The 21,843-nt window shown below is 41.4% G+C and overlaps 1 protein-coding gene across 5 annotated transcripts in view; it reads left to right on the top strand.

Moving 5' to 3' along the window:
* LOC111151011 (protein phosphatase 1 regulatory subunit 12B) overlaps positions 1-21,843 on the top strand; it is a 215,369-nt gene that overhangs the window by 69,593 nt on the left and 123,933 nt on the right. For 3 of the 5 annotated variants that reach the window (XM_022508709.1, XM_022508710.1, XM_022508708.1), the window contains exons 5-12: positions 1,257-1,401; positions 2,652-2,726; positions 5,332-5,411; positions 6,525-6,664; positions 12,730-12,842; positions 15,288-15,491; positions 16,781-16,863; positions 18,422-18,547. In XM_022508709.1, coding sequence (XP_022364417.1) covers positions 1,257-1,401; positions 2,652-2,726; positions 5,332-5,411; positions 6,525-6,664; positions 12,730-12,842; positions 15,288-15,491; positions 16,781-16,863; positions 18,422-18,547 — 966 coding nt within the window. Of the gene's footprint in view, positions 1-1,256; positions 1,402-2,651; positions 2,727-5,331; positions 5,412-6,524; positions 6,665-12,729; positions 12,843-15,287; positions 15,492-16,780; positions 16,864-18,421; positions 18,548-20,952; positions 21,133-21,843 lie in introns of all 5 variants that reach the window. The other 2 variants (XM_022508707.1, XM_022508706.1) reach the window with 1 other exon arrangement.

Consider the following 21,843-nt stretch of genomic DNA (forward strand, 5'->3'; position numbering starts at 1 on the left):
TGGGAGAAGATGAGCTGGGGTTTGGAAGCGGGGTGAATTAGATTTTCAACTACAACGTGTTTCCTTATTGTTTTCCTCTCTAATCACGCAGTCTTTTCTTATATTTTGCTGATAATAACCCATAGCTGGTCTCCCACCCTCCTACTGTCACTCTAGCTTCTCACTAAGAAACAGATGAGGTGTACTGGCCTAGAAGATGACCTTACATGATCTCTTCCAGTGCTGTGACTTATCGTTACTATCCCAGCAGTCTCCTCCCCTGGTGACATGTAATACAGGACAGACTTGTGATTTGGGTCCTTTTTGGACAGAGCTAATTTCTCTGGGCTCTTTGGATTAAGGGTACAGATCTTGAATGTGCAGTGTCCAGTTAGAGTGGAGTAGTTAAACTGATAAGAGGGGATTTGGATTCTGCTACTCTGCCTGTTCCATTTTTTCCTTGTCCGTACATGCTATATGTAGCTTTTGATCCTTACGGGTTGACAGGCTTTCCCGGATGCTCGCAGCTGATAGCATTGTGTGTGTGGTCGTTGCCAGACTCTTCCAGTGCTTCGCTTTCCACTGAATATGGGGTTTCTAATGGGTGTGGCAATACGTCAGTGTACTGTTTCTGCCTGAGAGTGACATTCATATTCTGGTCATTTCTTAGAAGGTGTCTGGAGGCCCATGATATGGGTGACCTCAAGTCAGGCCAGTGCATTTTGGGGTCTCAGGAATCATACCTTTCTTCCTCCATGCACACAGATTTTGATAGTTAGCAAGAAGTCCAGGCAAATACTTTGCAGAGTTGGGAGTTTGAGAGTCTGCAGTAAATATATGGGATCCTGCAAATATCAACTAGAAAGTTAGTAAGTAAAGAGCCCAGAGGAGAATTGAGCTCTCATTCTAGATGTTCTTTCCTCCCCATACTGGGAAATGGAAAACATACCTTGTAACAGAGTTGTGATTTGGCAAATTTAATCAGGCTTTGGTGACTCTCAAAGGGATACACCTTTCTAAACACTACGCTTGTGTGGTATAACATGGATATGCCTGGGAAATACCTTATGACCTTTCAGGGTGGTTGATAACTGCTGTCTGTGGTTGGTTCTCAGTGTAGGAACCATGAAGCCTGAGCTGTGCCTTAGAGGCCAGAAGTAATCACAATTTCCCAGTGGTTCAGGGCCGAAGTCTGAATATCAATTAGGTGTTAGTTTATTTGGCAGAAAACTATAATATAGAGAGTGTAAGTGTCTTGTTTGGGGTTTTCTTCTTAGACTTTTAATCCAGGCTGGCTATGAACTCAATGTTCAGGATTATGATGGTTGGACTCCCCTCCATGCTGCTGCACACTGGGGAGTGAAGGAGGCTTGCTCCATCCTGGCAGAAGCACTCTGTGACATGGATATCAGGAACAAACTGGTTAGTATGCCTGACCCTCTAAAAGGGAGTAAAATTGGTGGCTGGGTCTCCAGAACGAAAGGCTCAAAGTTTCAGTTAAATGGCCGGGCTTCCTGTCTAGGGAAATACGTATCCCGAGTAGCTTTTGGCTCTCTTCCCTGCACCCTTCTCCCTCCCCCCTGCCCCATTACCAACACAGTAGTGTTAGCTATGTAAAATAAAACTACTGATCAGCGTTCTGATTCTATTTATATTGAAGCCCCTAAAATCAATTGGAAAAGAAATTTTTGCCCTTGACCAAAATGAGCTCTGGGAAATCTTAAGGTTACTGTCTATGGTGGCGTTATGAAGGATTTTATTTTATTTTTAATTCAAGGACTTTGATCGCTGAGCTCTACTCTCATCTAGTCATCAAAAAAAATCATTATAATGACAAAGATCCTTGAGTCTGGCTGAAAATAGTTACTCAGCCTCACCAAAGGAACTTTAGAGGCCTTAGAATTCTTATCCCTACATCTATTGATTTTCTAGGAATACAGAGACAGGCTTTTTACTTCGTAGCTGTTCTACCTGCTTCACATCTCTCCTGAACCCAGCTTTCACCCCCAGATTATGGGTTAGGGTCCTGAACTGCGCCAATGTGTCCTAAAAGAGATACCCTTCTCTCACTTAAAGGGACATGACTGCTGTGACTTAATCTTTAGTGCACATGAGCCCTGGACCCCCTTCTGAGGCTTTTAAAAGCCCCTTATTGAATTTATTATATATATTAAGTAAGACCATTTGAGAACAGGTACAAATAGAGATTTCAATTGATTATATGCCGAGGTGCAGTAAGCATTAGAGATAATTTGGTGATTTCCTCAATCCTGTTTTATAAAATATAAAAACATGTATTTAAAAGATTTGATGTGTTTTGTTTGTTTTGGTTTGGTTTAGAGGAAGAGAGTGTGCGTGGGTGAAGATGTGTGTGTGTGTGTGTGAGGGGCTGCAGAATCCTAAGTGGGTTCCACACACAGAGCATGACCTGAACCAAAATCAAGAGACGCTTAACCAACTGAGCTACCCAGGTTCCCCAGCAGACTTGCTGTTTCTTGTTAAGTTTCCTCTGTGATAGATGAAGGCATTATTATAATGTAGAGTAGATAAGTTAAGGAAGTAGCTATCACTGGAACAAAGGCATAAAGTGAGTATTGAATAGTTCTCTGATAAAGTCACAACATCACTACTTCTGTTTTCTTTTGATCATGGCACCCCCTTTTCTGTGCCAGGGCCAGACACCATTTGATGTTGCTGATGAGGGTGTTGTGGAGCACTTGGAGATGCTCCAGAAGAAGCAGAATATGGTAAGTCTTTGGTTAATGCTTTAAAGCTTTTATAACAGTGCAGGTATCTCATACCTTGTTTCAGTTATGTCTGCTGAGAGTTGAAATGGACATATCTACATTTCAGAGATAACAACTGTTCCCTTCAGGGACTAACAACAGTCTGTTAGAAAATATCCCAGAAACCATTGTTGTTAAAGTTTACTCATTATAAGCTAGCCTTCAAGCAGCTCAAAGTCAAAAATGATGAGAACAGCAAACCAATAATTACCCTTGAGTTCTAGGAAGTGAATGTGGTATATTCAAAGTTTTTTCCAAATAGGGAGTACTAGATAGAGTAGAGGACATCTTATAACTTTTTTCTCCCCTTATTGACTGAAAGGACACGTTTATTTAAAGCAAATTCATTACAGACAGAAATATATTTCTTTCTTAAAGAGTTTGGGTGAGCCTGGTGGTGGGTATTATGGAGGGCATGTATTGCATGGAGCACTGGGTGTGGTGCATAAACAATGAATTCTGGAACACTGAGAAGAAATAAAAAATAAATAAATAAAAATTTTAAAAAAACTAAACCTGTCTTTTTGTATTGGACAATACTTGGTCAGTGATTCATATTTAGGATTCATCAGATATCCAGAATTCAATCCTCCTCTCCCTTCTCATTCTAAATCTTCTATTGTTTGCTTATATGTACCGTTACGTTGATTAGTGCTATACAGGAGAACTACCTAAGTATCGTACTCATGTACAGACTGCGGAAGGAAAAAACCCACCCAATATCTAAAAAAACAGTAAATAATTCATATTTTCTACCTGTAAGTGAGATGAGTAGGACAGAAAAAAATCACTAGCTTTCCTTTGTGTTTTCCTTTGCATGAGTTGTGACTAGGGCGTGTGAACTCAAGTTTAGGACAAAGGAGAGAAGTTTAGAGCAGTCCTGAAAAAAATAACTATGGAGTTCCCTGGTGGCACAGGTCAACTGTATCCCACCTCACACATGTACAGCACCACGTCTGGACTGGTAGAGGGAAGATCCTTGTTACTTCAAGGCTGAGTGGGACAGTTGCATACATAAAGCTCAGACAAACACAACTTAATAGTTCATTTTGTTTTCTTTGGTAACCTATGGAACCTAGGCTAAAACTTGGGACTTACCACACACTATCTGGGCTGTTATCTTGCAGAATCAGCCTTCCTAAGTTGTATGCTTCTTTTAGTTAGGTTTTTGTTGTTTTCTTAAACTTTTTATTCTGAAATAATTTTTAGAACCACATAGAAATTATGAAAATAATAGAGAGTTTCAATGTATTCTTTACCCAGCATGGTTTGGTTTTTGAACATAAATGATATTTTCACTAAATAACATTTCTGCTTCTCTTTGCTCCCTGCATAACTTTGGGGTCCAGGGATATAAACTCATTTTGTCTAGAGCATGTATCTAAATACCAGATAATTGATTCTAAGGAGTTATTTCCCCTTTGGTACCTGTTTTTTACCTTGAGAACTATTGCCAGCCTAATTCAGGATATGGTCATAAAGAATTCTTTCAAAGTTCCTCCTTTTTTTTTCTTTTTTTTTTAAATAAACATATCATGTATTTTTATCCCCAGGGGTACAGGTCTGTGGATCGCCAGGTTTACACATTTCACAGCACTCATCATAGCACATACCCTCCCCAATGTCCGTATCCCCACCACCCTCTCCCGCCCCCCACTCCCCCCAGCAACCCTCAGTCTGTTTTTTGAGATTGAGTCTTTTATGGTTTGTCTCCCTCCTGATCCCATCTTCTTTCATTTTTTTCTTTTCCTACCCCCCAAACTCCCCACACTGCATCTCCACTTCCTCATATCAGGGAGATCATATGATAGTTGTCTTTCTCCGATTGACTTATTTCGCTAAGCATTATACTCTCTAGTTCTATCCACGTCGTCGCAAATGGCAAGATTTCATTTCTTTTGATGGCTGCATAGTATTCCATTGTATATATATACCACCTCTTCTTTATCCATTCATCTGTTGATGGATATCTAGGTTCTTTCCATAGTTTGGCTATTGTGGACATTGCTGCTATAAACATTCAGGTGCATGTGCCCCTTCGGAGCACCACGTTTGTATCTTTAGGACATATACCCAGTAGTGCAATCGCTGGGTCATAGGGTAGTCCTCCTTTTTTTTTTTTTTTTAATTCATCAGAAGCCAGGCTTTTTTTTTTTTCTTTTTAAAGTTTATTTTATTTTATTTTAGTAATCTCTCTACATCCACCATGGGGCTTAAAGTCACAAACCCCAGATCAAGAGTCGCATGGTCTTCTGACAGAGCGAGCCAGCCTCCCCTAGAAGCCAGGGTTTTTTTGAAGATTGAGTTTGGATATTTGATACAGACAGTTTTATTGAAGCTCTAACACCATGGTTTTTCTCAAACCTTGGATGAGGATTTTTGTCTGTCATTTTCTTCGAAGGAGACCCAACTGATGGGTTTCTCTCTTTCTCAGTTCTTTCTTCCCCTTTTGGTGTTAGTCCTGTCTTCTGCAGAATGACAGTACCATTTTGAGTTCTTCTCATTGCTGCTGATTTTTACCAATAGTCAGCTTCTTCCCTTTCCTCTCTGTTTTCTCAATTTCCAGCTTCGAAGTGAAAAAGAGACACGGAATAAGCTCATTGAGTCAGACCTGAACAGCAAGCTGCAGAGTGGACTCTTTAAGAAGTAAGACATACGGGGCTTGAGAAATGCAATGAGCTCTGCTGTGTTTGGGTGCATATGTGTGTGTGACATACTTAGCTTGAGAACTTATACAGGAAGGAAACTGTGTTCAATTTAAACCAAATGATCTTTAAACATGTGGGAAGTTTGAGGGGCAAAAGAGCTGGCATTGATACATGAGGGAGACACTGAGGATGGATGAATGTGTTGTTGTTGTTTTTTATTTAATTTATTTTTTTAAAGATTTTATTTATTTATTTGAGAGCAAGAGTGCAAGCATGAGCAGGGAGAGGGGCAGAAAGGGAGGAAAAAGCAGACTTCCTGATGATCAGGGAGCCCAACACAAAGGATATGGGGCTTGATCCCAGGACCCTGAGATCACAACCTGAGCCAAAGGCAGACACTCAACCAACTAAGCCACCCAGGTGCCCCAGGTGATGATGTTTTATTTTTTATTTTTTAAAGATTTTATTTATTTATTTATTTGTCAGAGAGAGTGAGCACAGGCAGACAGAGAGGCAGGCAGAGGCAGAGGGAGAAGCAGGCTCAAGGAGCCCGACGTGGGACTCGATCCCAGAACGCTGGGATCATGACCTGAGCCGAAGGCAGCCGCTTAACCAACTGAGCCACCCAGGTGTCCCGGTGATGATGTTTTTAATTTAGAAATTAATTGAGACAGTGTACAACATATTTCCCCCCCAGCTTAGGAGTTCTTAGTCCTAGCTACATCCTTAACTGTAAGTGCTCTGAACTCAGGGACATGTGTGTTTTGTTTATCACTGTAACCAGCTTGGTTCCTGGCAGGTAATGAGCACTCAGTAAACATTTGTTAAGTGACTTTTTAAAAACATTTACCTGCTTCATCACCGTCAAGATTCATAGCCCTCCTTTTTCCTGTATGTTGAGCAGGCTAGATCTACTTCAGTCATATTCGAAAGTATGAACCTTAGTCTGCAAAAACCCAAGGATTCAGAAGAATGTGAAGAAGGATTTGATGTATTTCTGTTATTGCTTTTACACAGAAGTTTATGGATTTGTTTTCCTTATGTTTGATTGTCAATGAACTTAAATAGTTTGCCATTTCTGAGTTACACTCAAATCATCATCTCTAATTAGCAAAGAGAAGATGCTGTATGAAGAAGAGGTACCCAAGTCCCAAGAAATGGAGGAAGAAAGCAAAGAGTCCAGCAGCTCCAGCTCAGAGGAGGAGGAAGGTGAAGATGAAGCTTCTGAGTCAGAAACTGAGAAGGAAGCAGGTAATGTAAAGATGTTGGTAGCAAAGGTCTTCTGTTTCCATAATGCAGAGAGATAACTGCTTATCAGAGCTAGGAGGCCTTAGAGGACTTTAAGTTCTTTAAGTTTAGTTTTCCAAGATAAGATACCAAATTTTGAGTGAAAACTTGGTTGTAAAAGCCAGTGAGCTAGGTTAGAATATGTGTATTAGTTTCTATGTAGCCATATGACAAGGCACACACAAAAATTCCTTTTTTAAAAAAAGATTTATATATTTATTTATTTATTTGAGAGAGACAGAGAGAGAATGAGTCAGCACCCAAGCGTGTGCTTGCGAGCAGGCAGGGAGGGGGAGAGGGAGAGGATCTCAAGCTCACTCAGCATTGAGAGTAGAGCCCAAGAGGGCTCTTGATCCCATGACCCTGAGGCCATGACCCCAGGGGAAATCAAGAGTCAGATGCTCAACTGACTAAGCCACCCAGGTGTGCCGCAACCCACCTCCCTCCTGCGCATCAAAATTCTTGTGTAAAGGAGCCAACTCTCTGACCTCAGGTTGGTAGGGTATAGAGACCAAATATGCAATAGGCTGAGAAGGTGAGATCTTGCAGTCATATTTGGTCAAGTATCTTTAACCAGCTGGTGAAAATTTGCATTTAGTTTTCAGGTTCCTCTGATTCCCTATACAGAATCCCAAGATCTTTTCATTTTCCTTCTGATTATGTGAAGCTCCTTCAGTTCCTGAGTTGGGGATTGAAGAAGGAACAAAATCATATTTACCTTTATGACTCTTATTGATATTATATATGCTTCATATGGCATTTCTTAAGGTTATCATATGGAAGCCCAACAGTGAGAGTGAGGTGCTGAACATGGTTAGATCCACAAGTTGCAGAAGTACCCATTGGTTTTGATATATAGTCAGGCAGACATTGAGAAAAGAGATTCTGGGTTTTACTGAATAGAGGTTCAACGGCAACAGAATAGCTCTCATGGATAACTGGAAGTTAACAATACTAAGGTTTTGTTTTGTTTTGTTTTTAAAGATTTTATTTATTTATTTGACAGACAGAGATCACTAGTAGGCAGAGAGGCAGGCAGGGGGGTGGGGAAGCAGGCTCTCTGCTGAGCAGAGAACCCGATGCAGGGCTTGATCCCAGGACCCCGAGATCATGACCCGAGCCGAAGGCAGAGGCTTAACCCACTGAGCCACCCAGGCGCCCCAATGATAACTGAAGTTTTATAGTACATGTGTCCTGCACTCACTGATTTATATTAGTATATTAGTATTAGCTCACTGAATGTTACCAAAGGAAATTAAAGATCATTGATTGTATTAGAGAAGATAGATACCAACTAAGTTTATAGCATAGGAGAGGACTTTTTACTCATGGAGCCTTGAATTTCTATTATTAAGCAAGCACAACTTAATCTGGAAATGCTAGTCTAGTACCTACCAACATTTGTAAATGTTCATCTTTTTTATGTTTTTATTATTTATTGAGGACTTACATGTCTTAAGCTTCAGGAATTAATTACTATCTGGTCTTGCTCTATGCTAGATCACTTTGTTAGCTACCAAGGTATTTGAAGAATGGGAGGGAGCTCCCTGAACTACTGTAATTGCTTCGTGATATGTTCCCATGCTTCAGGTCTCTGGTCCCTGCAGCCCATCTCTGCATTGTGGTTGGAGTAAAACACCCTCAGCTCCCTTTGATTATATTACAGCCCTGTCCAGAAACCATCTACGACCTCCTTCGCTACTCCCATCTTTGCTTGTAGAGTAAATCCCAAATCCTGTAGCCTGACCTTCAAGATCTTCCATAATCTATCTCTAGCTAAGCTTTCCAGTGCTATCCATAGGCAGTGTCATCTACTAGCCAAGCTGGATTTCTTGATTTCCCCAAACATGCCCTTAGTTTTCCTACCCCTAAACATTTATTTGCACCTTAGAATTCATTTCTGACTATCAAATGTTTATTGACTGATTTCTGTTACAAGCTATAGGATTTACTGGAATGAAGAGCCCTTCTTTAGGTTTTTCTATATAAAAAACTGAAAAGGAGTGGATTGCTTCACTGTTCTCCCACCCCATGATAATTGCTCCCCTGTTTGTATCCCTCTAGCACTTCATACTTACCTCTGTTGTAGCACTCATCATTCTGGCTGGGAACTCCAGGTTTATCATTTACTCCTAAGTCTCTGCGTGACGCCTGACACAGGACAGGCATTCATGTTCATTAAATAAATGCTTTTCGTTGGATACATCTAGGACATACAGGGGAATAGGAAGGCATGTACATGAATAAAATACATGTCACATGAGAGATATAAATGTTGTCAATGGTATTCACTAGTAAGAGAGATTATGTTTAGTTTGGGGGATTATAACAACATTTGGGTAGTGCTTTTTACTCTGCAATGTACTTACAGCCACACCCTGAGGGCTGTATTATCACCATGTTTTAGAGTGGGAAATTGACCCTGTAAGGGGTGAGGAAAATTGGGTCTCATAGCTGGCAAGTCTTGTGCCTGAGATCCTGACTTTGATCTGGGACTCCTCAGAGTCGCAGGGGCAGAGTGCAATGTGGAAATCATCTGCCTAAAAGGTGGAAGCTAAAGGTACGGGAAAGGAGGAGATTTCCCAAGGGAGAGATTGTAGAGAAAAGATGTACAAGAAAGAGTCATGGGGCATGCTGTGTTTAGGAGGCAAAGAAGGTATGGTCAGAGAGGTTGAGGATAACCAGGATATGTGTTTCTGCATCAGGAAAGCCAGGGTAAGGGGATGCCTGTGTGACTCATTCAGTTAAGCAGCTGCCTTCAGTTCAGGTCATGATCCCGGGGTCCTGGGATCGAGCCTCATGTCAGGCTCCTTGGTCACGGGGGAGCCTGCTTCTCCCTCTCCCTCTGTCTCCCTCTCCCTTTGCCTTCTGTTCCCCCTGCTTGTGCATGCTCTCTCCCTCTCTCTCAAATAATTAAATAAAAGCTTAAAAAAGAAGGAAAGAAAACCCAGGGTAAGAGTGGGAAGGGAGAGGTCAAGAAATAGACGGCATTTAGGGAGTCTGGTAATCTCAGCAGTTTCTATAGCCTGATGGAGGCAGAAGCCAAATGGTTCCAACAAGCTTCCCTGGTCATTTCTGCCAGTTGAAGTTTTCCTAATATTTCAAAGCCCAGCTCAAATCACTTCTCTTATGAAGTTTCTTTTATGAAACTTGTTTTCATCACAGAAACAAGTTTTTTCCTCCTTCTCTGACTGGTAGCTATCTGTTTGAACTTCTTTCATATTACTTACCCTACCTAATAGTAGTGTTATTTCTGTTTGTTTCTCATCTCCTCTCTTCTTCCCTTACCAGCAAGTTTCAGAAGCACTGAAATGTGTTGTGTGTTTTGTTTATCTTTCTGTCTTCCATAATGCCTGGCACTGGGTCTTCTAAGTGGTAGGTGCACGATAAATATACATTATATGTAAGTGTATATTGGAAGAATACGGGGAAGTGGATTATATCTAAACCTTTCCAAATGCCCAACACATTATATATGTGCTAAACAGTATTTCTTTTTTTTTTTAAAGGTTTTATTTATTTATTTGATAGAGGGAGAGCACAGGCAGGGGGAGGGGCAGGCAGAGAGAGAGAGAGAGAGGGAGAAGCAGGCTCCCCACAGAGCAGGGAAAGCCCAATGTGGGCCTCAATCCCAGGACCCCAGGATCATGACCTGAGCTGAAGGCAGTCGCTTAACCAACTGAGCCACGCAGGTGTCCCTAAACAAGTATTTATTGAATTCATTTATCCTGTTTTTAAAGATCCACAGAGTAGGAAAAGAATTAACGAAACAAGATGGGATCGGGAGGAAGACAAACCATAAGAGACTCTTAAACTCACAAAACAAACTGAGGGTTGCCAGGGGGACGGGGGTAGGGAGAGGGTGGTGGGGTTATGGACATTGGGGAGGGTATGTGCTATGGTGAGTGCTGTGAGGTGTAAACCTGGCGATTCACAGACCTGTACCCCTGGGGCTAATAATTTTTAAAAAGATCCACAGATATAGTCTCATAAAATGACAGTTTTCATGTGTCTTCCATGTAAATGTAGTTGTAAAGAATACTAACTCTCTCTTGAGGTGAATGTAAGCGGTTTGATCTGGATTTCTGTTTTCCCCTTTCTTTTACTTATTCAACTTAAACACTTGGTATATTAGTTATCTATTGCTAAATAACAAGCCATTCCTAAATTTAGTGGTGCTTAAAACCACTATTTATGTATACCCAATTCTGTGGGTTGGCAATTTGGGAGGGACTTCCCTGGGATGGCTTTTCTCTCCGTGTGGTAATACTGGGCTTACACCTGTGTTGGTGGTCAGTTGGTAAGTTAGCTGGGGCTGGCTGGTCCTGGATGGCCTTACTCACCTCTCTCGTTGTTGGTTAAAATGAAGCAAGTGGACCATGTTCATCAAGCAGACTAGCCCCTGCTTCTTCCCACAGCAGTTGGATTCCACAAGAAGAGAGGGCAATATTCAGTGCACAAGCACTTTCCAAGCCTCTGCTTGTGTCACATTTGCTAATGTCCCAGTGGCCATCGAAAGTCACATTGAGGGGCACCTGGGTGGCTCAGTGGGTTAAAGCCCTGCCTTTGGCTCAGGTCATGATCCAGGGTCCTGGGATCGAGCCCCGCATTGGGCTTTCTGCTCAGCGGGGATCCTGCTTCCCCCTCTCTCTCTGCCTGCCTCTCTGCCTACTTGCGATCCCTGTCTGTCAAATAAATAAATAAATAAAATCTTTAAAAAAAAAAAAAAAGAAAGAAAAAAAAGAAAGTCACATTGATAAGCCCAGAGTCAATCTGAGAGGCCACTACACAGGGGTATAGATTCATTGAGGGTTCTTACTATAATGATCTGTCACATTTGGGTAGTAAGGTGTGCTTCTTGGGGAGAGAGATATTCAGATAATATTTAAAGAATGTCTTAAATATTCATAGTAACCACAAGAAATGATAACATTAATAATAAATAACTGTTTACTAGGGACTTATTATGGCCATTAATAATGCAATTTAAAAACATTATCTCTAGACTTTATAGCAATTCATAGGTAAGAATTAAAATCCCTGATTAATCAGTGAGAAAAGAGAGGTTCATATATGTTAAGTAATTTGCCCAATGTCCGCAGCTAGAATGTGGCTTAAAATTGTCACATAATTCATAGGTGGATTACTCTGGGGCCCTATTTCCAGAGTACATCTATCAGAAGGCACCACCATACCTATTAGGTGTAGGCGCTGATGTAGCAGTGAACGAGACAGATGGGGTTTCCACTTGATGGCCCTATAAGATGGACTACCATTATTTATTAAGAGGGTTCACCTACTACAGTTCTGTAGCTTAATTCACAATATCCCTTGTAACCCTTTCTACCTTTACTTCCTGTTGTAGTCCCAAGAATGTTCATTACTTTAGTTAGGCCTGCTTAAATTAGGCCCACTTAGACTTAAATTTACTGACCAGCAGATGTGTGTATTTTGATCTCTGAGTCATTACTCATACCCTTTCTTCCTCCTGCCAGTTGGTATTTATCTTCCTGTGTTTCTATGGCATCTTTCCTTGTCATTTCCTGCCTCAGAGGATTTACTCTAGATTCATAAAGCCCCATCGATCCAACTCAGCCAATTTAGCACCTAACTTAGATATGATCTTCTGTTGTTACTATTATCACTATGCATCTAATCTCATGTCTTGATTATAATTACCTAGAAAGCAAGATCTATCTGGTTTTTCCTGCCCAACCTCCCAAAACAGAGTAGATTCTTATTACGTACTTACTGATGAATTTTATATATGGTACATAATGTGGAGAAAGTTTTCAGCTATATATCTGGGAATAAGAGCCTATCGAGAAAGGAATTTTACCATGGAGTTTATTTCCTTTTGGCAACAGATGCTAGAGGTTTCATTTTAGTTTGAGTCCAAGCATTACACGGCCCTAATACTCTGTTTTGATAATGGGTAAACCTTTTCTGTTAGCAGAAAAGTACATACATAAATGCACAGATAAGGTTTTCATATTTGCCCTTGTTGCTTCTCTTATCTTAAATAATAGATAAAAAGCCAGAAGCCATTGTCAACCATTCCAACTCTGAAAGCAAGAGTATTATCACGGAACAGATACCACCACCAGCTCAGAATACCTTCTCTGCCTCTTCAGCTAGGAGAGTGAGTATTTTGGAACTTACTTGAATATTATATTTCTCTACTATGGTTACATACAGTTTGAAAGGCCTTAAAGATGCACTCTTCATATAATATAGATACATCTTGCCTGTCCTTGTCTGCTTAGTCTGCGTAACAAAATACCACCAACCAGATGGCTTTAAACAATGTAAATGTATTTCTCACAATTCTGGAGACTGGGATGTCCAAGATCACAGAGCTAGCTGAGTCAGTTCCTAGCGAGGTCTCTCTTCCTAGTGTGCAGACGGCTACCTTGTCTCCAAATATTATAGTCATATTGGGCAGAGCTTCAAAGTATGGATGTTGGGGGGGTGCACAACCATTGCATTATAACATTGCCCACAAAAGCTACAAATCCATCACCAAATTTGGCTACAGTGTGTTTAAATAACATAGGATATAGTGACCTGAGACCAAAGAATTTTGTCCATTGCTTATTTTCTTCATATCTAAGGCTAAGTAAGGTAAGTATATGTAAAGTTCAGACTGGGTTAGGAGGATAGCTAGCATTCAGTATTAATTGATTCGATGACTTACGTCCTTTTTTTACTTCTTGTTTAAAATTTTACTTTCATAAATAAAGTCTTGGCAGTACTCATCATAATGAGTAGAGAGCAGAGGTAGAAAGAACTTGTCGTAATACCAAAGACACCTCCTCCTGCAGTTCAGCCCAGACCTCTAAGAAGCTATAGGCTTCTAGGCAGTGAGATGGAGTTGAATAATGACCTTGCTCTACAAAGGATACAGTTAGTTTTGAGATTAAGAATTGATCTGAGTTCTTGGGAGGAAAGTTGTCGAAAAACTCTATGGTTTTGTAGACACTAACTTATACCGATCTTAGTGCCTCATGAATTGAAAAGACATGATTATGGTATCATTGTGGAGACGAGGAAGCAAAGGCCTGGCTGCTTATTTATTCCCATGAGCACCGCTTTGATTCCGTAGCAATGTCTCCGAAAGAACCCGGACCTCCCTCCTCACCCAGGCATTTAGCTGTACCTCACATAATCCCACTGCTTCTAAGTACGACTAGACTTCTTGCTTTCTTTTAATTTATTTTATTTCTTGTTTTATTTTTGAGAGAGAGAGTGTGCATGACTCTCAGAATCAGGGTGGCTTAGAAAGAGCTGGAGGGAGTACATGAATATATCCATTCAGGGACTAAGTAAAAGAGAAAGTCTAAGTGTGAGCTGGAGATGAGTGATTTAGTGTCTCTATTGCATTTTCACTCCACCAGGCAGTAAAGGTGGCCTGATAACCTGGAGAAAGACCGAAGCCATCTTGCAGAGGTCCCCCAGGTCCCAGTCATGGATCACTGACTGCCGTTCGAAAGAGCAGCTACTTCAGACCGGTGTTTGGGCCTAACACTAGTCTATGATGTTTTCTGTGGTTTATGGCAAAATGAGATGAAGACAATGGAAGCTTTTCAGAAAGCTCTCTTTTCTGAGGTTAAAATGTTTTTCTTTTTTTAATGAAATGATAGTGATGGAAATGGTAAGCAAGTGTTTAAAAGATGTTGTCCTGGCAAAATCTAGACAGATGGTAATTCTGTGACTTCTGCCATTTTTCTTCTTTTTTAATTTTGCTGCATGGTGAGATCTGAAACACTTGGAACTGCTGCCCAAGATCAAATAAACTATTTTCTTGAAATAAGCAATTAGAATTTGAGTGGAGTGAGTTTTAATATTTTTTTTAAGATTTTATTTATTTATTTGACAGACAGAGATCACAAGTAGGCAGAGAGGCAGGCAGAGAGAGACGGGAGAAGCAGGCTCCCCGCTGAGCAGAGAGCCCCAGGACCCTGAGACCATGACCTGAGCCGAAGGCAGAGGCTTAACCCACTGAGCCACCCAGGCGCCCCGAGTTTTAGTATTTTTATTACTGTTAACTTAAATCAGCTTACCACAGTCTTACCACAGTACCTTAAAACGTATTTATACATTGCCTCATCGGTGTTTTCTAGTCTTCACATGTTATAAGGAGGAATTAAGCTTATTATCACCATTTTACAGGTGAGCATGTTGAGACCTAGAGAAGTAAAATGTCCCATTTTCAGTTACACAGTCGAGCAAGAGAAGATGTTTTTACTAGAACGTGGATCTCCTGGTGTTCTAGGTCAGTACTCATTGCTAAGAGAGCAAACAGTGTTTAATTTCTCAGAGAGCAACTCTGTCAGTAGGAGCACTGTGTTAAGAATCTGAGGCTATTTCTGGCTCAGGGAGAAAGGGAGCCTTGAGCAGTTACTAGCGTCTGCCAGGTGAGGAAAGGAACATTGGCAGAAAGCCTGCCACGTGTTTGTTCTCCTTGTACTGCCCGATACTGCCTCGCTGAACTTAGTTAAGTGTGGGAAAAGGCAAATAGGCTGAAAAGAATCATCAGGACCTTTTTTTATTCCTCCTTTTCTTTTCTTTGCTTCTTCCCTCATAGTTCTCCTCCAGCCTTTTCAACAAGCCAGAAGAGCCCAGAGATGAATCTCCTTCTTCGTGGAGACTGGGACTCAGAAAAACTGGCAGCCACAACATGCTGAGTGAGGTGGCCAATTCTAGGGAGGCTCTGAGGGACCGAGGCTCCTCCATCTACCGGTCGTCATCAAGCCCTCGGATTTCTGCCCTGCTGGACAGCAAAGATAAGGTGCAGTTTAGGCAGGGTGCGGGGGAGTTCGTAGGCAGTTCCCTTCTGTGGAAATTCAGTCTCAGAGCAAAGGAAAGTGTGTTATAGTCCCTGATTTGATTTTGGAAGTACAAAGTCTTTAAAGGGAGATGGCACATTGGTAGTTAAATCAGTTAGCGATTTGCTTGCTATTACTACTCCGCCAAAAAAGAAAAACCCTTTATCTTTTGGCATAGCTTATGTTCGTTTTTCCTTACCCTCCTTACCTAGGACAAATTAATTAATTAATTAATTAATTAATTAAATCAGAAACAGGAAGATTTGGATATGGCCTAAGTTTCCCTTGAACCAATACCAGTAATTTATTCTTTCAGTGTTTGGAAGCAAAGTTCCTTAGCTGGACGTTTTTTTTTTTTTTTTGTTTGTTTGTTTTTTTTAAGATTTTATTTATTTATTTGACACACACAGAAATCACAAGCAGGAAGAGAGGGAGGCAGAGAGTGGGGGAAGCAGGCTCTCCACTGAGCAGAGAGCCCGATGTGGGACTCGATCCCAGAACCCCGAGATCATGACCTGAGCCGAAGGCAGAGGCTTAACCCACTGAGCCACCCAGGCACCCTGGACTTTTGATCCTAATGAAGCTCGGGCAAATTAGCACGTAGGCAAAACATGTTTCAGTGCCTCATTTTTTTCATGACCAGATGTCTGATCAGACTTACTTCACAAATCCCTCATCCACGTAATCATCCAAGATCAGTGCATTGTTATTTCTTAACTTTTGGTTCTAGATTTTCTAGAGCTCCCCTGATGCCCTTCTCTGGGGTCAGGTCTGCCCTGTAACCATAGTGCCCTTGCTCAGGATTATGTTTCTGGAGATCCTGAAGGAGAGGAGGCCTTATTGGTTGGATGAACTCTGCCGCATGTTAGTCGTACATGAAGCTGCATTTCAAAGGGAAGATAGGCTGGGGAAGAAATAAGGCTCATTTCATGAAGAACCTTCTGTTTGTGGCTTTCAAAGGCTCCGTCTCTCCTGACAGCCACTGCTTGTGTCATTTGTGCTGCTGTTTTCCTGTTTTTGATCATCTTGGCTTTTCCCACGAGAATTATTTCCCTACATATTGGTTTTTAATGGAGGAAATGTAGGAATCAGCCTTTGGAAGGTAACCTTTTGTAATACCGCTCAAACCAGAATTGGTATTGGATCAGGAAATAAGATGATACAGGTGTATCGCTGTCTGCTTTTTCACCCAGAACGTTACACCGTGTCAGTGTTGTACCTTCTCTGTGCTTCACTTGTTTTGATTTTACAGGAGAGAGAAAACAAAAGCTATTTTAGTTCGCTAGCCCCCCGGAGGCTCAGCAGCACAAGCGACATTGAAGAAAAGGAGAACAGGTAATCCAAATACAGGCCAGAAGATGGTCCTCTGGGGGCAGGTGCCCCTGGCCCATTATGGATTGTTTATCCCTTCTGCTTAGAGCTCCTCCCAGCCCTAGCTCTCGTGCTTTGCCAGTTCTTCACCCTTCACGCTCTCACTTCAGCTTGGGTATTATTGTCTTTAGGAAGTCTTCCCAGACCCTTCCAAGGGTGAATTTGTTTAGTACACCAACAGGCTCTGTGAAGGTAGGGTCTGTATGTCTGGTTTCTCAGGGACCCCTAGTACCTAGCACACGACCTACTCCATAGTAGATAAAAAGATATTGTTCTTAATTAGTGATCAACTTCTAATGTGTATGTACATAAAATTTCAAGTCTTCCTCATCAGTGAAAATGAATGTGAGGACTTTGAGATACTGCTGCATCTCAGGCAGAGCCTGATAGAGAGCCTTGCTTTTCGTTCTTTTTTATTTTATTTATTTGACAGAGATCACAAGTAGACAGAGAGGCAGGCAGTGAGAGAGAGAGGGAAGCAGACTCCCTGCTGAGCAGAGAGCCCAATGCAGGACTCGATCCCAGGACCCTGAGATCATGACCTGAGCCGAAGGCAGCAGCTTAACCCACTGAGCCACCCAGGCACCCGAGAACCTTGCTTTTCAAGGTGTGGTCTTCCCACTCAGCTGCACTGGTATCACCTGGAAGCATGTTAGAAATGCAGAATCTCAGGCCCCACCTCAGACCTGCTGAATTAGAACTTGCATTTTAACAAAATTCTCTAGGTCATTCAAATGCACATTGAAGTTTGAGGACTGTTACGGAGAGCCGCAGCTTTGGTCGCAAAAGCCCTGAGTGAACAGTTGTGAATTAGAAATCCTACTCCTGCCCTTTCCTGGATGGCTTTTATTTATAACACTAAGTAGACTTCCAGCATGTTCTTCTCTTTTCCTCTTTAGTTACCTCTTTCCCTTGTGACAGACTTCCTCATCTTCCCCATCATCCTCTTCTCTGCTTACTTAGGAACAATCTGTTGGTTTTGTAAAGCCCTTTAAAGGAGAAGCAAAAGTGAGTTCTCATTACCAAAGAATTGGAGACCTTTGATACAAGGATTTGGTACCTGTTGAAGTTAGTTGGCTTTGAAGTTGATAAAAGAAAGCAGGCAGTAGTAATACTTGACCCATCCTTTGTGTATACAGAAAACAGGTTCATATAAAACAAAGCATCACTCGAAAAGTGTTTCTATTTCTTTAGCCATATTACAGTTCCTGTCCCTGGCTCTTCTCTCCCAGTTTGGAGTGTTTTTGTTTGTTTGTTTTATTTTGGTTTTGATTATTTACTTGCAGTAGAGAGAATGTGAGTCAGGGGTGGGGGGCGGGGCAGAGGGGGAAGCAGACTCCCCGCTGATCAGAGAGCCTGATGTGGGGCTCAGTCCCAGGACCCTGAGATCATGACCTGAGCCAAAGGCAGACGCTTAACCAACTGAGCCACCCAGGCACCCCTCCCAGTTTGCATTGTATCATGGACAAAACTGGTGGCAGGAATCAGTGCTTTGTTTTCTTTTTCTTCCATGGCTCTCCAGAGAATCAGCTGTTAATCTAGTGAGGAGTGGTTCATACACACGGCAGCTGTGGAGGGATGAAGCAAAGGGAAGTGAAACTCCACAGACAGTTGCTCCTTCTACCTATGTATCAACCTACTTGAAAAGGTATCAGGTTCCACGGGGCTGGGGATGATTTTTCTTCACTCTGGTTATGGGCGTATGGGTAATAATTGCATGCCATTTTATATCCAATTAGCACCACAAAAATGAATCAAAAATGAATTACTTTTAGATTTCTTGAGAGTAACATCTTGACTAATTTTAAATTAACATTTATTTTTCTGACTGAAGTAAAGTAAGCTAATTCCAAATTCTCACCACAGACAGATCCGAACTTATACTCTTTCTTCTCAGTCCTATTAAAATCTTCAACTGGAAGCGACTTCTAGTAATCCCCGAGCGGGACTGAATCTAAATCACCTTTGTCCAGTAGCTAGTTTTCCTTTTTCTAAAACTTGAGTAGTTCTCATCTCAAGTTACATTTTTATGGGGAGGAAGGGAGGGACCCTATAGGGTGGTGAGGTGGGTGGGTAATGGGGAGTTTTGAATTGCATTAAAGAAGTTTCATATTGAAGCCTGTTAATTTAGGGACTTGAGTTGTTTTTTTTTTTTATGACTTTAATGGCCCTCAGATCCATCAAGATGTGAAACTCGCAAGTTTGGTGCAGAGAAGGTACATGGGTTTCCTTCCCCTTTTCTCATTTATATATTCTCTTTTCTGCCATTATTTTCTTTGCCATGTACCAGCCAGCAAGCAAAGCACCTTTGCCAGAGCCATTAAGCTATAAGATACACTTAACTAGTGTTTTGATTTGAACTTTGCTGCTGATGTGGAAGAGTCTGGCTCTCATTGCTTACTTTGAATTCTTTCTTCACTTTCATTTACTCAACCCTTCCAGCTGCCTCTTCATGCCATGGGCTTCATCATTAGGTTTTATGGATGATTGGTTGGCTGCCCAAGAAACAGCCTTTTGCCATAAAATACGTGTTTGGGTTCAAAACTTATTTCCACTGGATTGAAGGAATCTTGTCAACTAGTTAAGTCAGAACGTGGGAATTAGCGAGCTATAAAACAGCCACTGTGGCCTTTGGATGATCTTCAGTTCTACAGGGGTAGTGGGTAGTTCAGTGATCTCACTAAAGCTTCATTTTATATACAAACTCGGTGTTTTTGGCTCAATGAAGCTATCACTTACCTGTCTTCAGGGCTAAGGTCTTAGTCTATCTAGATAGATCATTACCTCTTATGGTTGCATCCAAGACCAAGAAAACTTTTCTAAGAAAGTAACGTTCTAGATCTAGGAAAGAGAAAGCTGCATTTAATTTCCAAGCATGTTGTTACATTGTGGTGGGGTGGTTCTTTTTCACCATCCAGATCATTAACACATGGGTTGAGTGAGTAGCATCTGGATAGATAGATACATACATATAGTTGGCATAATTATAGTAAACAGAGGAGAAAGGGACTGCTTCTGTTTAGGGTGGAAAGCATGCTTAATTATGAGTTCTTTTTGAAAGATCCACAACTTGCTTAATACTTTGGATTTCCAAACCTCTGTCACCCTTAAAGCATTTTTTGATTATACAAAATCTCATTTTATGATCTTTTCAAAAGGGAAGAATTGTATGCTATCACTATTTTAAAAAGAAAGTGTGAGAAGATGTGTGGCCATCTTGGGTCCACCAGTCCTCAGCATACTTTCCATTTTCTTCTAGTTCATCTCTTGTCCTTGGGCAGAAATTTCTTTCCTGTGTCCCAGTAAAATGCATCTTTACCAAAGAAGGCTTCATAGTTTGTCTTGGTCACCGCTGCTTGTGTCTCATTACTGTAATAGTCAAGACTTTTTAAAAAAATTCTAATCCAAATAATTTTTTGCTTCGATTGAGATGGTTCTTTCTTATCTTCATTTGAAACAAAGGAAAGTTACCTTCTGTTGCCCATGCGGTATTATGTTCTACACTTAAAACCTTGAATCCTCCCAAGACACATTTTAGGCTAAATAACCACAATTCTCAGAGACTTCCCCCCCCCCCACAGAGCTTTTTTATTCTTTTCCACTCTTTAATTTTAAATTGCTACTCCAAAACCTCCAAATTCTTGGTCTTACTTTAGCTTCTGCACTGCTACTTCTGTATCAGGTAGACATTTGGGGTTGCATGATTTTTTGCCTTGGGGTTTGTTGGGAATTACTTTTTCTAATGAAATTATTCTATTTGCTAATACTTCGCAGTCCCTCTTCTGTTCCTATATACTACTCTTCTGCTTTCTCTTATTGCGTATCCTCTGTCCTCCATGTTCCTTCACTCTTGTGGATGATTGACAGATGCCTGCTTGCTGCCAGGGACCCAGCTCTAGCTGGGGTTGATCACTCACTCCACTTCCCAGTTGCCGTACCCTCTCTTTGGTCTACATTCCTTTTAAAATGCACAATCTTGGGGGGGAAGGTGGTGCTGGGAAATGGTGGGTGAGCAGCATGTCCTGAAGAAAGTGACTGTGTGCTGTTTTGCAGTGCTTCATTTGGTAGAAGTAGTGACCCCACAAGTCCCTACATTTCAGCCAATCGCAGTCCATCTGCTACCTCACCCATTACCATTGGTTCATCTACCTCTCGGGGCAGCAAGTGGCAACCTGCCTCTTCTTGCCCTGCACCAATCAGTGCAAACACTACTGCATCTGTACACCATGGCAGGTAAGGCTTCTTGGGGCCATTTGAGTTACAGTCATCAAAACTCATGCCTCTAGATGCACATATGAGATTCAAACCGAAGGGACTTTGGCACTGGGGATGCAAGTTTGAATTCTTGTGAAAATGTCTGTGATTTAACAAGGATGTTTTGTTTGGACTTGTATTAGCCACTCAGCAGTTGCTCATTGGGTATATATATATCTTGGTACTTGGTGTTTAGGCATCAACTTAAAATGACTTCTGTTGTGTGATTTCTGTGTAAGGGTCATCCTATTATGGGAAAACACATATTAAAAATATCCCCATACTTCACTTACATTAATTTTCCAGTAATTGTGAGTAGGAATCTTTTCTACTTACTCTTTTTTTCAGAGGATGAGATACAAACCCGAATCAGAAGAAAAGCTAACTCTTGTTCCAAAAGCTTCCTATAGTTTTCTGAAAATTCCCAGTCAATGAGAGCATTTTGCTGGAAACACTGTGGGAGGGAAGAGATTTGTGTTTGTCTAAATTTGTCTAGATTTGTGGTATTCCTGGGGCGATGGTGTCTACTCTGTCTAAGGGGTAGCATGGGGGTAGCATGGGCAAGGCTTCATTGTGAGAGTGCAACAGAACTTCAGCTGTGGTTTTGACTATGGCTTTTGACCCTGTATGTATGGTCAGAGATCTTTTTTACTTTGGGGTATGGCAAGGGGACCCCTTTTTGAGGGCTTG

This window comes from Enhydra lutris, unplaced genomic scaffold (assembly GCF_002288905.1).
Source record: "Enhydra lutris kenyoni isolate GAN:26980312 unplaced genomic scaffold, ASM228890v2 scaffoldscaffold25, whole genome shotgun sequence".
Classification (NCBI taxonomy): Eukaryota; Metazoa; Chordata; class Mammalia; order Carnivora; family Mustelidae; genus Enhydra; species Enhydra lutris.